We start from the raw sequence: 17,533 nt of genomic DNA on the forward strand, positions 1-17,533 counted from the left end.
CAACGTCCAGTTTTCCTTCGACGGTCGAGCAAGCAACACCTACATGTTGTGCACACTCCATACACACATAGTATACCTTAAATACATTATGTACAATAAATATTTGGGTCTTACAGGTTAAATGAATGTATGAACATAGTTTAAAATCTTTGAGATTTAACTTAACAAACTTTGCTTATCGTGTCGGAAACATATAAAGATCAAGTTTAAATTTAGTCGGAAATTTTCGGGTTGTCACAGTACCATTACCATATATGGTGATCAGGCATCCATGGCCAATTGAATATGATGAGACGGGAGTCCAACTATGTATCTAATATCATATAATTATGTGACTACCTGCCAAAAGAATACCAAATTAAAAAGATTGAATTTAATTCGTTTTGTCAGAAATATAGAATCGGTGGTTTATATGTTAATAAACTTGAATAAATATAATGAATTGAAGGTCTGGCAAAACGATATACAAAGAATAACGCAGTTGAAGCGTTTTGAATTCCTGATTGACGTTTCGATTTATTACACTCGTGATACCGGATATCCGATTAAATGAACGGAAAACCTTCAAGCGACTTCAAGGAATTACGTCGTATTGGGTTTCTGATATTCGTAATGATCGGTATGAATGGTCGTGGTTCGCCGACCGATTTAATCACCGGAGAAGCTTCCTGGCGAAAAACAATTGCGTATATTATATAAAATTTATACCGTTGTGTGTATAAAATGATGATGGATAACTAAGGGATACCGGCGACCTATTTTACGGCGGCAACTGGCAATAATCACCGGTTTGAAGGATGGTTTTTTTTCTAAGAGCGGAGAGAGAGATAGAGATAGAGAGAGAGAGAGAGAGAGAGAGAGGTTCCTTTTGTTTTTTTTATTGGTCTACGATTAAGCGAAATTGTAACTGGACCACGTGTAATTTTATTGTAATTAAGTTAATTAATTTTGATTAAATGGATGATTAACATGTGGGTTAGATAAAGCAAAGTGACTGACAGCGTGCCACGTCCGCTGTAATACACTCGCTTCTGACGTAGAGATTAGTATCCTCTTTTAAATGGAGGCTGATCCGTACACCACTAAATTTATCTATACATCACCAAATATACATTACAGTGTTATACAGTATAATATTTTAATGCACCTTTAATAGTGTATAACTAAAATCTAGTGAATCAGCTCCCCTTTTAAATGGGGCACATTATATTATTTTGTAGGTGGGATTCAATAAACTTTTGTCATAATTTATTAACTGTAACGCTGGCTTGTTGCGACTTAAACATTGATTGGCAATAACGTTGTTTCCCTGACTCACGCACCTTTAGCCATCACTGCCACCAAACAAATATGGTTACAATTTTTCCATACGGAGGGACGATTTAAGTCTTGACTATAAATATAGCGAAAAGTCTTGCTTACTTTTTAGTTGAAACCTCAATATTTCCGGTTAGTTAATTGTATTAGCTTTAGGGGCATTTCAATTTGTATCAGAGCTATTGTCTATTTGTATGACTGGCACATGATTGGTGCATTGGGTATGCTTTTTAAGTGGGGCGCATTAAAATTATACTATGTGACGTACGTTACATTACAAATTTTGTCATAGTTTATTACATATTCACACTGGCTTAACAACCACTGGTCACCAGACAATATCGTTACAGTTTTCCATCTAGAGGGCCTTGAGTCTTGACTATAAGTATAACATAATTCTTGGTTCACTTTTATCATAAAAACAAAACAAACCATTAATAATATGGAATCTTTTCCTTTATTTCTATCATTTTTAATCCTTTTTCTTTGTGTTCTAATCTGTAGATTCAAAAGAACCAAAATCAACAACACAAAAACAAGTATCAAACTAGTAGCTCCCGAACCATCCGGCGCGTTGCCTATTGTGGGCCACCTTCATCAACTTCATGGTCGAGTTCCGCTAGCCCGAATACTCGGACAAAAGGCTGATGACTACGGGCCCATTTACTCTCTACGGCTCGGTAGTCATCGAGCATTGGTTGTGAGCAGTTGGCAGATGGTTAAAGAGTGTTTCACCACTAATGACAGAAATTTTGCATCTAGACCAAATATGGCCGTGAGCCGCTACATGGGCTACAATAGTGCCGTTTTTGCACTAGCACCATACGGGCCATATTGGCGAGAGATACGAAAGATGGTCACTTTAGAGCTTTTAAAGAGCCAACGTCTTGAAAAGCTTAAACACGTTCGTAATTCAGAAGTGAAGTACTTAATTAACGATCTTTCCTCGTTGTGTTTAAACAACAAGGACCGATCATGTGTTGTGAACATGACCAAGTGGTTTGAGCACGTAACGTTTAATATAATAGTGAGAATGTTAGCGAGTAAAAGATTTGTTAGCGATTGTAACGATAATAAGGGGAGTAAAGATGATTTAGAGGTGAAAGAAGCTATTAATAAAGGGTTGTATCTGAGCGGCATTGTTGTTGTTTCGGATGTTATTCCGAATTTGGAATGGATGGATATTGGGGGACATTTGAAAGCGATGAAAAAGGCGGGAAAAGAACTTGATGTTGTTCTTGGAAAGTGGGTTGATGAACATGTTGAAAAGGGACATGAGTACGATGAAGGTGATTTTATCGATGTGATGTTGTCAATCCTACCGAAAGATGCTGAAATGTTTGGTTACGGGCGTGAAACAATAATCAAAGCAACAACATTGGTTCGTAATCCTGTTTATTAGTTTCTACTTATTACTGTAAATTTGGTTTTCTTAGAATAAGGTTTTATCTCATATATGCAGCTAACCCAGATTATTCCGTGACTATTGACAATCAAAATAATATATTTAGTGCTTTTCTATAGCTGTGATTTATTTCTAAAATAAGAACGGGTCAAATATAACCAATGTTTCTAAAAGGAGTTGTTTATATTTTGTGGGGGAAAACTCATGAGTCAAAAGCTCGATATATGTTACTAGTATGTTTTACTTGTAACGGGTCAAATGGGTAAAAAAAAAAAACCATTCAAATGCATAATACCTCCTAAATTGCTTTACCGAATTTAGATATAGATTATAATTATTCAGTAAATAAGTGTCATGGGTAAGTCCAACCCGCCTACTTCATCATACTATAGGCTATTCATTCATATCAGAAGCTTAAAATTGTACCCACATTAAAATATGGATGCAAATTGCATAACTTGCAAAGTTAGAAGGTTTTTCCTGTTCGGCCTACCCGGGAGGGCGAGTAATCCGACCCCATACTATGATGTACGCAGCCCAGCAGGATTATTCCCTGGCTGTTTCCAACCCATCCCTGGCCACCACTAAATATTAACCTAAGACCTCTTGCAAAGAACTCAGGGCCCCAACCACTGGGCTATCTAGTGATGGTTTAAATTGTTAGAAGGTTTAAATTGCATAACTTGTGTATGCAAATTATTTTTGTAGATTCTCATCTTGACGGGTTCCGAAAGTACTGCTGAGACACTAACATGGGCACTCTCTTTACTACTAAACAACCCTGACATCCTAAAAACAGCCCAAAACGAGCTCGACAATTGCGTAGGAAAAGATAAATGGGTCGAAGAATCAGATATTCAAAAACTAACATATCTACAAGCCATAGTGAAGGAAACTCTCCGAATGTACCCACCAGGCCCGTTAGCTGGGCCCCGTGAAGCCATTGAGGACTGCAACATCGGGGGCTATCACGTCTCCAAAGGGACCCGTCTGATAGTCAACGTTTGGAAACTACATCGAGACCCGAAAGTATGGTCTGATCCTGATGAGTTTAGACCTGAGAGGTTTCTAGATGAACACTCGCACGTAAATTATCAAGGTCAGAACTTTGAGTACATTCCGTTTAGTTCTGGAAGAAGAATGTGTCCTGCAAGTACGTTTGCGCTTCAAGTGATTCATTTGATACTTGCGCAGTTAATTCAGGGGTTTGACTGGTCAACACCGAACGGGGAGCTTGTGGATATGAGTGAGGGTTTGGGGATTGCGTTGCCGAAAGTGAAACCGCTCGAAGTGATGATCACTCCGCGGCTTTCTTCAGAGCTCTATTGAAGTCCTTAGGACTTGAAAAAAGTGTGTGAAATGCGTGAATTTTTGTCTTATATGTTAATAAGTGATAAGTTGTATACAGTTTCACGAAGGATTTGATGAATTTATTATCAGAAATTATTTTTATTATCTAATAATAGCATACAGTCTAGCAGACCAGATATTGCAATGCCATTTAATTGTTATCTGCTAGGGATTAAAGTGATAGAAGGTGCACAATGATCAGCTGGTTAGTAATTGTTGTAGATTATGATTTTAATAATCATTTAATCAACTGTAATATATAACAATTGCACGTAATATGTTTATATTATTTATATAATGTATCATCAATATTTGTTAAGTCTATCAATGGTTAGTAATTGTTGGAGGGTATGATTTTAATAATCAACTGTAATATATAACAATTGCACGTAATATGTTTATATTATTTATAATGTATCATCAATATTTGTTAAGTCTATCAAAATACGGAGTATCAAATTTTATCCAAATTAAAGGTCAATGATATTGAACTGTATTTCATTGCCAAAGTCAATAACTTTGGTTAGTCTTATGATTTTCACGTCCAACAAGCAAGTAGCTACGAGTAAGTGTTCAACTAAAGGCCAGTCCACGTATATATTTTCCTTAAACCGTTGAGCTAACTTTTCTAACGTAATTAAACATTTCTTTTACGTTTCTAAAAAGATTACTATTACTATTACCTCTTTTGACTGCTTTTAAAAAAAAAAAAAAAAAAAAAAAACTTTTACTTCTTTTGATAAAATAAAAAAAACAAATATTGTCGGACCAATATAAAATTAGAGAATTTTTAACGACTTTATGTACAAGTTTAAAAAAAATTAAAAAAACATAAACATTATGTTTTTAAAAAACTTATTATTAAAATTAAACACCTCAAACCAAATCACCCCCAACCTCGTATAAATAGCTAATAACTAAATAAAAATTAGAATCCCATCATTTTTATTCATATTTTTGTCTAAAAAATCCACACACCCAAAACGCCCCAACCACCTTCACCTTCTTCCTCTCGATCATCTTCTCCGGCGAGAATAAAAAGAAAGAGGGAAGATAAAGAAGAAGGTGGTTTTAACAATAAAAAAATGGGTCGTAAAAGAGGTAATTCGGCAGTGAACAAATTGTTCATTTGGGTTCGTAAACAATCGATAAAAGTTAAAATCTTTTTAGCGGTTACGTCTTTTTTATCATCCCTTGTAGCTCTTAGATTTCTTGTTCACGATACCAATCAGTTTTTTGTTGCTTCTGAATTCGTTCATGCTGCTGGTATAATTCTTCTTATTTACAAACTCACCACCCTCAAAACCTGCTCAGGTATCCTTTTCTTATGTATAATTCATTTTAGATATAAAAATTCGAAGATTTTATTATTTAATTGGCGTTACATTTTATCTGTTATTATTATTATTGAAATGACTTTATGTGAATTGTTGAATTTGATATGATTGATACTACTATTTGATCCTATTTTATAATTATTTAAGTCGTAATTTGATTGGGGGTTTCTATCATTTCTTGTGAATATGGATGATGGATTTGAAATTCTAATGTTTTATGCATTAATTTGTACAATTAGATTGCATTCTGGCTAATTTTGTTAATTGTTTTGATTGTAATTATATGTATTATAGGTTTTCCTATTGAATTGTGTGATTATTTGAAATGGTGAATTGAATTAATGATCATTCGCAGGGCTTTCGTTACAGACACAAGAACTCACAGCTACATTTCTAGCTGTAAGATTGTGTTGTAGCTATATGATGGAACATGACATTCACACTGTTCTTGATTTCGCTACGTTAGTGTCTACTCTTTGGGTCATTTATATGATCCGATTTAAACTAAACTCAACCTACAATGAAGACCTTGACAACTTGCCCAAATATTATCTGGTAACTACAACCCCTGCCTTTAAGTTATACTGTACAACTTAATAGATTTCATTGTTGTTTTAACAATTTTGTTTTCTATATTTTTGTGTTTGCTTCAGTTGGTGCCGTGTGCGATTCTTGCTATATTCATTCACCCACATACCTATCATTCTCACATGAGCAAAGTTTCATGGGCGTTTTGTGTGTATTTGGAATCAATTGCAGTCCTTCCTCAGCTAATGATGATGCAGAAAACCAAGGTTTGGATCTTTTAATTAAAAAAAACACCATATTTGTAGTGTTACATTTTCTAGGTAAACAATGTAATCATCAAATCAAAAAAGTTATTTGTGTAAGCGTTATCCAAATTGTAGATGATCGAACCATCTACTGCTCGTTATGTGTTTGCACTTGGCCTTGCAAGATTTTTGGGATGTGCTCACTGGATCATCCAGGTATCATCAATTAACATAAACCAATTGTTTATATTCACATGCAGTGGCGGACTCATGAATTTTTTTCACCGGGGGCGATTTTTTTTTTTTAAAACGTAGGGATTTTTTGGGCAAAATACGAAGGTTTTGGGGCAAAATATGAAGGGTTTGGGGCAAAAAAAAAAAATTCCACCTAGGCCAAAGTCAAAAACCGAAAAAATTTGCACAAAAAATTGCAAATCCACTGGGGGCGGCGGGCGCCCCACCTTGCCCCTTCTTTGGTCCGCCCCTGTTCACATGATATATTTATACTAATGTGAAAGTGAATTTAACATTGAACATCTAAACCTCCAATTGTAACTTATGCAATATATTTTGTGATGAATGTCAGGTGTATGAATCTGCTGGATCATATCTGTTTTTACTAGGAAGCGGTTACTTTTGGTTGCCGATGGTCTTACTTGCAGAGGCGGTTCAAACGTTCATCTTGGCCGATTTTTGTTACTACTATGTTAAAAGGTAAATTTCCATATCTATTAAATACAACCAAAAATTTGGTCGTACCATTCATTGGTGACTGCGTTCTTGATACTTGATAGGGAAACAAATGGTCAAAAGATATATAATTGAGGGGTAAATTGTGTAAATGTGTAGGAGTAATAGTGGAGCATAAATGGTAATTTAGGGGGCTTAAGTTTTAACTTCTCAATTAATATAATAATTATTAAATAAAACTCACCCAATTTTTTGACGAGATTTATCTTTTTTTTTTCGCTGCGAATTAGGTTTCTCCGTTATCACCGTTCAACTCGAAATAATTTTACGAATAAAATGCAACCAACTATGTTCGAGATAATTTTACGAACAAAATGCAACCAACTATACGAACAAGTAAATGGCTAGAGCAAGTGTTAAGTCCATGAGTTTGTAAGGGAAAAGACCCGAGTTCGAGTCCTTCTGCCTTTTTTTTGTTCGCAAATTTTGCTCACTTCTCGCTCAACGTTAGTTTCATAAAGTACGTTAAAATGTTCCACCGACTGCAACGCCCGTGCAATTAGGTATATTATGTATCAAGCAACGTATATCCAAATATAACCGCCGCAACGCGCGGTCCAAATTCTTTCTAATATATTATATATTATTATTTAGAAAGTGTGCTAATTTTTAATATACAAATAAATGATGCATATTCAAGTTTTTTAAAATTAGTTTATACTTTATATGGCTGTCAATAGTCATTTATTTTATAATTATATTTATTATATGTATATTATTTTCATATTAACAGACTTGTTGTGTGACAAAACACAGATTCCAAGTTTAACTTTTAGTTCTAGTGGTGGTAAATTTGGCAACAGATTTAGATTGGTTTGGTTTGGTTTAAAAATATAATGATATAGATCAAAACGGGTTGGATTGGGTGGCCCTAAACTGCTTATTCTTCAAGCAGTTTTAGACTTGTTGGTAAGTAATTGTTCTGATTTTTTATACTATGATTTTGGTTAACATAGCCCTTAGGGCTATGAATAACAACAACTCATAAATCATGGGCCGTGACAATTGAAAAACCAACTTTTTTGTTTATTGTTCATTATTTAACTACGGTTTTTGATGGAACTTGTATAGACTGATGCTTAGCTTAATCCTTTTTACAAAATGCTATTGATAAGATATATAAAATAGAATATACTTTAGACTTTAGATGACTTCCAGTCCATATGACCTGTTTTTCTTAAAGGTATAATTTTATTGTACCCATCTGATCCGTTGGAGATCAAGCATAACCCATTTTGATCCATTCAATAGTTAAGTGGGTCGACATTGCCACCTCCAGTTTTTCTTCATCAGTTATCAGTTCGATAACTATATGATATTTTCTTTATTTTGCAGTGTGGTGAACGGACAACTTCTAGTCAGCCTGCCACCAGTCGAGAAGAAGTTTGGCATGAACAAGTGACGTCTAGGTTTCTAGGTTTCGTGGGTCAGAAATGTACACTTAGTTTACACGAACTTTTTAGTGGGCGCTAAACTGAAGTTTCTCAGGTTTTTATCATCTCTTGTTGATCGAGTTAATATGAATCAACTCATGGAATCAAATCCTGTAAGCCTGTTGTCAGTTTGAATGTTTATACATTTTAGGGTGACTTTTGTAAATATGTATGGTAAATTTTGAATTTGATGTCATATTGAACTGAAAAGTTGTAGATTACTCTACAAGTTAGACAGGTTATGTTTGTTAGGCTTCAATCCTTTCTATTGAACCTGACTTATTACGAAGTTTGGATTTGATAGTTTACTTTTGTTTGCTGCTTTAATTATTAGAAGTCGGAACAGATTATAAGAAATTAGGGTAGTGTCAAATTATATGTTCCAGCACGGCGTGGTTCAGACATTGTAGCATACTACAAGTATATATCAGCATTGATGTTATAACTTTATATACTATACCATTCTACGACACTTTAAAAGACAGGAGATTCTGTTAATTTGGGATGGTTAACATAATATAAACTAAATTAATCGGTTAATTGAAATTTCTAGTCGGTTAATTTAGTTATGTTACGGTCTCCCTGTTCTCTTTTTCCTCCATCGTCATCTTTTTCAACCTCTTTTCACTGATTTACCTTCTCGTTTTTCCCTCCCTTGGACCCTCAATTACTCGGTTTCAACCACTTTGTGTCTCTATTCGTCTTCTTACGGTTCATCGGACTTTTGACGTTGTTGCCAACCTTGGCTCTTCTTTTGATTGTTGGATTTTTGGCCAGCTTTCGGTTTATCCGGTTTTGGATTATATCCTCCGTCTCATATTTATTGTTATTAAACAAAAAATACGTAGTTCAAGAAAATGTTATAAAAGTATTATATTTTTTGTTTACTTTTCAATTTTAACCTTACCTTTTTATTTTTCCTTTAACCTTATCCACAATATTAAAACATAATATAACTAATCTTCTTATTATTTTCTAATTTATGGAAGTGGACAATTAATTTGAGACATTCCAAAATAGAATACTGGACAATAATTTGGGGACGGAGATAGTATGCTCCTCCTGAATTTTGCATCTCGGTTGTGGTTTACTGGGGTTTTGGGTGGTTCTAATACCATCCTTCCTTGGAGGAGTGCTTCTAGGTTTCTCAACATTTGTTTTTGAGTTTGTCGATAAGTGATTCCTTAAGAGGCCGAATTTGCGGGTTCGAGTGAAATTTGGGTAGGAGGGTTTACTTCTATAGTTGTTTAGGAAAAGTATTGAGCAGGATGTCGTTGATGGTGGTGTGACTGTTGTGTGAAATTTTTTAGTTTGTCTTGACTAGTATGACTAATGGTTAGTTTGCATCAGGGGAGGACCTATGTAGGGGCAAGTGGGGCGCCCGTCCCCAGTGGATTTTCAATTTTATTGTAAAATTTTTTGGTTTTTCGATTTTGCCCCAGGTAAAATTTTATTTTTTTTGTCCCAAACCATTCATATTTTGCCCCAAAATATTCATATTTTGCCCCTAAACTTTCGTATTTTGTCCAAAAAATCTTCAAATTTTGCTTAAAAAACTTTATATTTTGCCCAAAACCTCTATGTTTTGCCAAAAAAATCCGTACATTTAAAAAAAAAATAATTCGCCCCCATCGCCACTGGTTTGCATCATGTAAGGTTGGAGATCTCGGATCTCGTGGAAATCTCGTTTGGACATTTTTTGAAAGATCTCGGCATCTCGGAAAAATCTCGGAGAGATCTCGGACGTGGACTTACTTTGACTTTTTAGTATTTATAATATAAATATACACATATAAATAAATATATGTATATTTATATACATTTTATGAGATTATACAAAACAATTCAAGAAATGAGCGAGAAAAGCCGAAAAATTTACGAGTTTTATGAGAATATTCGAGAAATGTGCGAGAAAATTCGAAAAATAGTGGCTTTGATCAATTTTGACCCTGTTGACCAAGAAATCTCGGGAGATGGACATCTCGTCTCGACGGCTTTTCAAAAACGAGATATCGGAGAGATCCCGGAGAGAAAATAAAGAGATTTACAACAGTGACATCATGCCTCATGACTTCTAATTAGCGTTGGATTTTTCGCATGTTTTTACGATTTTACTTTCAGTTTCGTGTGTCGCGATTCCTTTTAGAATTTTTTTCGGCTTCAATTTACGTTAAACTTATGCATTTCGATCCCTCAATATCATTTCACTTGTTTGTGTGTTTGTTAAGTTTTGTATGTTTGTCGCGTACTTATGTTGGTAGGATCCGACTCAATTGTTGATTATCTGTAGGTTAGATTAATAGATCCATTCTATTACTGTAATCGTTCGATCATCGAATTGTTTTAAAAATTATTTTAATGATAAAATATATTTTTCTTATTATCTTCTTTGAATGATTATAAAAAACAAGAGGGCTATTTTACACGGGATTCATTGCTGCAAAATCTTTGACAAATCTTAATTGGAACCACACCATGCATGCCGTACACGTACATCCTTCCATTACCAAAAAGCTACGTCGACAAGTCTTATCATACATCTGTAATATTATTCCAACCTGTACGGCCTTTTCAAACATTCCGCCACCTGTCATTATCTCCCCACCAATGCCAAACACATCTTCTAAACACAAATTGCCACGTGTCAATCATGCATCATCTAATAAACCTCATTTCTCTCATTACTCTCCAAATGTCAACTCCGAAATTCACGCGTTACATACTTTTAAACAGATCTTACGTGTCATTTTCATTTCCCTCCCTATCTCTTTTTATAAAGTGTTTCCCTCTTAGTTCAAAATCCTTTTTTCAAATAACAAAAAAAAAACCTAATTAATTTCGTAGTTTCAATTCGATCGTATTTTTGTAATGGCGAATGATTCGAAAATTAATAATCAAAATCGAGAGGAAAACGAGTTAATGTTGGAGTTATCAATCGGAGGAATATTTGGAAACCCGAACCGAACGAGTCCGAATGTAAACGAGTTGAAGGAAATTGATAATGAATTAAACGTTGAAGAATCAAAACTTGAGAATCAAGCTGGAAAAAGGCGAGAATTGAGACGTAAGAGAGAAGAAAAATCGAAGAAAACGGTTTGTTTCGGTTCGGTCAGCGGTCCGTTTGTGGAGAATAAAGAGTGGTTAGAGACGCAAGTTATTGGACAAAACGATGACGTTTTGGATGTTGAGCATGTACGGAAAAAGGAAAGGATTGTGGAAGATGGAAATGAGAATGGGAAGAAATGTGTGTTTACGCCGACGGTGTGCCGGAGTTTTTGGCCGTGTAATGATGATGTGAATGTGAAAGGTTCCGGTGGTGAGGATGAGATGGAAAGCGGCGGTGGACGGCGGAATTGTAAACTTAGTTCGAATGGTTCCGGTGGCGGTGGTTCATCTGCGTATTCTGATGGTCAATGCTCGTCTCACCAAGGTAATACACTTTTTTTTTTTTTTTTTTTTTTAATAAAAAAATCAAGATTGTTGGTTAGGTAGTGTGATTGAATTTGGTAATTTGAAATTAATATGTTTTTCAAAGGGTTCAAAAACTACATACGGAGTACATTGTTATTGTTAATGAATTCATTTTAGGTTTGCTAATACGACTTACTGTTATTGAATCTGATAAATTATTATGCCTTGCATCTGCAAGTTAGGGGAGCTGAAATTCCCGGCCATTAGAAATTAAATAGAAAAAATGTGAGTTTTGAGACATTAACATTTAACATTGGTAGGGGGTGGGATATTCAGTACTCTCAACCCATGTTCAATTCTCACTCCGGAGTTTTTAATCTTTGATCTCAACATCAATGCGATTTGGGAAGGTCTCTGGGGTTTTACCAACCTTCGATTGTACTGCCCAACATCGTTGCAAATTGGTTTCCTCCTAATGCGTGTGTAGGTGAGCATTTGATGTTGATATGGCTGTTAAAAAATTCTTTAGATAACCTAAAATAGAGTACAGATACACCATTGAAATATATTTAGTGCATAATTAAGTTTGGTAAGTGATCAAGCCAAAATTCACCGGTAATGTGAATTCCGGCTTGAGTGCAATGAGGTGGTGGTTGTTTTGGTGTTCGAAGGAGCCTAGAACAATGTTCTCTCCGATCTTAAAACCGTTAAAAATAATTAATCATCGTGTCCGATCATTAAGCACCCTTAGATTCTCTAATGAATATTCAAACGATATAACTTCATTAACAATCCATTTTGCCTTACCTTTTTTTATTGTAGCTGTGAAATGTGATAATATCCTAATCTCTCCAAATTCAACAAGCCTTAGAATGTTAGAACTTGTCTTCTATTTATAGCTGTGAAATGTGATGAAGTCCTAATCTCCATAAATTCAACAACCCTTAGAATGGTAGACTTTGCCTTCTATATACAGGAGTTGTTCATGTGCGAATTTAATCATAGCAACTGCATTTGCTGCGCAAGTATAGTGCGTAAAGCAGTTCTCATTGCACATTGTATGTTGTATGCACAAACTTTATACTTCATGCGCAACTTACGCTTATGATCATTAAGTTAATAAGATATTGAACATATATGAGAAGTTGTCATTTTAGTTTGTAAACACACCTAGGTTATTTTGTAGGGAAATAAGACATTTGATTAAAAACAAACTAGAAGGCATGTTGAGTGGGAGCTTATGGGTGTGTTTGACATACTAGCTTATGGGAGCTTGTTAGAGCTTATAGGAGCTTGAGCTTATAATTTTAATAAGCTTCAAGTCATAAGCTTTGTTTGGTACACATAAAAAGTAGAGCTTATGAAAATTATCGGCTCTTGAAAAATAAGCTGCAGCAAGTTTACCAAACACTTATAGTAAATAATAAGCTACAGCTACCGGCTTTAAAAAAATAAGCTCCAGCTCCAGCCCATTAGCTACAACTAATTTCATCCAAACACACCCTGTATCCTAAAATGATCAATTTTATCTGTATATAGTATAAAAATTTGTTACACTGCCTATTGAAGATATACTTTAGTTTACGGACTCTATAGCTTATACAGTCTATTTGAACTCTTTTTGTGACCATCCCACTTTACGGTCTATATAGGCTACTTCTATCAGTTTGCCTATTTCAGTTTTCAGGCTCGATTAAATGATTTTTTAATGTGGTTGTAGGTGGTGCTACAGATGATAGCAGAAGCATTTCAAGCAACTCTCAATTGGATCAACAACTGCCAAGTACTTCAACAACAAGTGACCAATTTGACCAATCTGATCAACCTACCAGTTCACCCAAACAAACCGTCCCAACCAACAAAATAACAGATCCCACTATATCCGACCCAAACTCTCTGAAACCCAATTACCAGTTGAACCGACATGCATCAAGTGTTTCAAACCCACCTTCAAAGCTCGATACCAGCAGCAGTCAACATCAACAAGCCTCTGTTCTGGCCAGGATGCCGTGCGTTTCAACAACTGGAAACGGTCCAAATGGAAAGACAATAAGCGGGTTCTTGTACAGATACACGAAAAATGATGTCAGCATTGTGTGTGTATGTCATGGTCACTCGTTTTCTCCTGCTGGGTTCGTGGAGCATGCGGGTGGCGTTAATATAGCCCACCCGTTAAAACACATTACCATAAGTCCAACTACTTTTGCATCTTGACTTCGTGTTTTGGGGTAGCAGCACGGTAACATCTGATTATTTGATTATTAGTGATCTTCAGTTCAGTTGGTATATAACTGACTTTCTAGCCATATGAACGTTAAGTCTATTAGTGTTGGGTTCTGAGACCTTTATCCTGCAACTTTTTTGGATATTTTGGTTAATGTTTAGATTATGTAATTGTAGATATTGAATTTTGATGATCGATCAATTGATGTGGAAGTAAAAACTTGTGTTCTAGAGATGATAACATAAGTATGATAGTAAACCTCATGGTATCGGGTTCTAAAGATTGAAGCAACTTTCAGTAGTGTCAAAACGGGTTAAATCAAGTTTGTTATAATTGGTCTTGATGGCTGGTCCAACTCTCTGTCCCTAAGTTACACCACTCCATTTTAGCTATGCATAACCAATTATGCGAGTAAAAATGATGATGTCACCTACTTAGTTTTTGTTGGTGACTAATGAAATTAGAAAATACATTTTAGTAATTGGATTACTAGGTTGAAAGTAAAGTAATCTCTAATACTCTAGAACGGATTTAGAGAGTGTGGAGTATACGTCCGTCAAAGAGTTAAAGAGCTAGCTCTTTAGAGTGTGTGGAGTATACGTCCGTCAAAGAGTTAAAGAGCTAGCTTGAGTTGACTGTAGTTTGATGATGAAACAAACTAAGTTGGCGCCGGAGCGCCGCACCAGGTTATAGGTGCGCCGCTCTGGTTGCCAAAAGCGCCGCTCCACATAACTAAAAAGGGTCCAAACAAATCACGAAGCAAAAGGTGAGATTGGTAGTTGTAAGGAGCGTCGCTCCCCTTCGCAGGGGGCGCCGTTCCTGTTTGCGGTTTATGCAAAAAGGTTGCAACTTTACCCAAACGTTTTGCAACGTTTTACAAATGGTTGCTTTGTATTCCTGGACGTTTTGGGACATGTTTAAGTGGTTTATTAGTGTACTAATGCACCTTTTCAAACATGTTTATTGTCAAGTGATGTGTCATTTAATCTTGACCCATTTTGAAAGGTTTCAACACTTTAATGCACTTTTTGACCCATTATAAATGTATGTCTTCGTTCATTAAAGAAGAGTTTCATAAAATTGACATTTCTAACACACTTTCATGTAAGACCCTGTTTTCCCAGAAGGTTGGGACGCCGTCCAAAACGGCTGGGCGCCGTCCTGTTGTGAAGGCCTAGACGCCGTCCAGTATCCTGGACGCCGTCCAGATGAACTGGCGGGCCAGCTGTCTTGTTTTTAGATATTTAAAATGGGTATTTTGATAATTTCACATGGGGACGACTTAAAGGTCCCAAGATCAGTTTGGTGAGCCTCATTACTTTATTTTCAGCTACTCTTTCATTTCCACTTCAAGTTTAGAGAGAGAGGAGGTTTTAGAGTGAGAAAACTCAATCTAAGGAGGAAGAAGCTTGTTTCGGGTTAAAGCTCGAGTGTTAAAGTTGTTCATCTAGTCCCTAGCTACGTTTTGATTGTAGCGGTAAGTCTTAACCTTGATTTCCTTATTTTAATTGTTTAAGGGCTAGGGTTTGGGCTAGTAATGAACATAAAACCCAATTGTTAGTGTTTTGGGGGTTTTTGGGTAAGTTTGGGTCATGAGGACCCAAAGATGACTAACCTAGAGTTTGGAAATGTTAAATGGTGTATATGGGTCTTGAATGATAGTAAATCACTAGCACACTTAGAGTTTAAAGTGAATGAGTGTATTTGGATATGATAGTGACCCAAATGGGTGTGTTAACCTTGAAATGGGTCAAATGTGTCTTTGGTGGCCTAAGTGGGTTAATGGGTGCGAAGTGAGATAACTTTGTGTTGAGAAGTGTTTTAAGACCATAATTGAATCGTTAGTAAAGGTTTGACAAAATCCCGACCTAGTGTTAGAATGAATGGTGCAAATGGGTCATGTTTGCACTATGGGCCAAATGGCACTTGTATGGCGAATAAGTTGGTTGACCAACTTGAATGCATGATTGATATATGTGCGTAATGTATTAGGTACTTTGCTTTGAAGAGTACGGAAGTGTAATCATCACCGACGTGTTAAGGTGAGTGGAATAATTATATGCGTAGGTATATAATGTATTTATTTGTTGTATCGTGAGATGTGAAGTGTCGATGTGTTAAGACACCATATTTCACGTGACGAGTGAAGTGTCGATGTGCTAAGACACCACTCAAAGTAATATGAGGGGTGAAGTGTCGATGTGTTAAGACGCCACCCGGAGTGAAGTATCGATGTGCTAAGATGCCACTCCATGAAGTTAACGGATGAAGTGTCGACGTGTTAAGACGCCATCCGGGGTGAAGTATCGACGTGTTAAGATTCCACCCGGGGTGAAGCATCGACGTGTTAAGATGCCACCCGTGGGATTTGTGTACGACGTGTTAAGTACTCTAATGGTTGTTATGAACACCGATGGGAAATTCAAGTACCATTTCTTGTACGATTGGTTAACCATGGTTATGTGTTGTAGTATAGTATAATATATTGTTCGTGATATATGCTATCGTTTGTGCTAGCTTATGATATTGTGGACTTAGCATTTGTAATTTGAGATGGTATGCTAATTTGTAAAATGATAGCGTGTATGAGGTATTTGTGTAAGTGATTGCAAGTAAGTAGATTATATATGTATGTGTATAATTATTGCATTCACTAAGCTTTGCTTACTCTCTCGTTGTTTACCTTTTTATAGGCTCGGGCGTCGACAAGGGTAAGGGCGTTCGGTTGGATTAGAGATCCCGCTTGTAATGATAGGGGACGCTTTTGGATGTGTTAGCTTTTGAAGTTTGGCCAATATGTGGGTAGTTTAACCCCAAACACCATGCTCTAGGTGTCGTTTGGAATTTAAACTCTTATGGTCGAACTTGTATTTTTGAACGAAACTCGTAAAACGGACGATGTGGGCCCAATGTTGTAAAACTTGGCTTATGGTGGAAATCTCTTAGTTTAACTTATTATAACATGTTGTGAAAAGGTTTTCGCTTGAAAGTGTCGGGAAGCGGGTTTTCCGCTCACGTAAGTTGAGCACGGGGATCAGTCTCTGGTAGTTCATTGGGACGTCGTCCCAAAAGGCTGGACGCCGTCCTGGACTTTAGAGCTGGACGCCGTCCAGAATGCTGGACGCCGTCCAGATGTACTGCATCAATTTTTTTTAGTGTGTTTTTGAGATAACGAAGTCGGGTTATTACTAGTGGTATCAGAGCATGGTCAAAGGGATTTAGGCGACTTGAGATAGGTGCCTAGACTTAGACTTGTATTGTTTATGCGCTTTATGCGGGACTTGTAGGAGACGGGCGGACCGGGGATTGGTTAGTGCCTAGGTTTAGGTGAGCTAACTATGCGCTAATTGTTTTGTGTTGTGTTTTGCAATCATCAAGCGAGATAGACGTTGTACTAGCGAGTTAATGCGACGTGCTCGCGTAACAATGATTAGCTACCATTGTTACGGGTTCAAGTCGAGTCAAACAAGCAATGTACGACGATTGTTGAGAAAGAGGGGGCGGTGAGGTGAATTTGTATATGTGTCATGTCT

General features: G+C 36.3%; 3 protein-coding genes across 3 annotated transcripts; all 3 read left to right on the forward strand.

Moving 5' to 3' along the window:
* Nucleotides 1-1,759: 1,759 nt before the first annotated feature.
* Nucleotides 1,760-4,051, forward strand: LOC139899166 (xanthotoxin 5-hydroxylase CYP82C4-like). Its single transcript, XM_071881987.1, has 2 exons — nt 1,760-2,698; nt 3,431-4,051. The coding sequence occupies exons 1-2, from the start codon at nt 1,760-1,762 to the stop codon at nt 4,049-4,051; spliced, it is 1,560 nt and encodes a 519-aa protein (XP_071738088.1).
* Nucleotides 4,052-5,020: 969 nt separating this feature from the next.
* Nucleotides 5,021-8,613, forward strand: LOC139899167 (uncharacterized). The gene is made up of 6 exons (XM_071881988.1): nt 5,021-5,386; nt 5,765-5,964; nt 6,063-6,203; nt 6,318-6,398; nt 6,769-6,896; nt 8,268-8,613. The coding sequence occupies exons 1-6, from the start codon at nt 5,158-5,160 to the stop codon at nt 8,332-8,334; spliced, it is 846 nt and encodes a 281-aa protein (XP_071738089.1). The 5' UTR covers nt 5,021-5,157; the 3' UTR covers nt 8,335-8,613.
* A 2,575-nt stretch (nt 8,614-11,188) lies between these two features.
* Nucleotides 11,189-14,155, forward strand: LOC139899168 (uncharacterized). Its single transcript, XM_071881990.1, has 2 exons — nt 11,189-11,795; nt 13,497-14,155. Exons 1-2 carry the CDS (start codon nt 11,234-11,236, stop codon nt 13,988-13,990), a joined length of 1,056 nt encoding a protein of 351 aa, XP_071738091.1. The 5' UTR covers nt 11,189-11,233; the 3' UTR covers nt 13,991-14,155.
* Nucleotides 14,156-17,533: the final 3,378 nt, after the last annotated feature.

This window comes from Rutidosis leptorrhynchoides, chromosome 3 (assembly GCF_046630445.1).
Source record: "Rutidosis leptorrhynchoides isolate AG116_Rl617_1_P2 chromosome 3, CSIRO_AGI_Rlap_v1, whole genome shotgun sequence".
Lineage (NCBI taxonomy): Eukaryota > Viridiplantae > Streptophyta > Magnoliopsida > Asterales > Asteraceae > Rutidosis > Rutidosis leptorrhynchoides.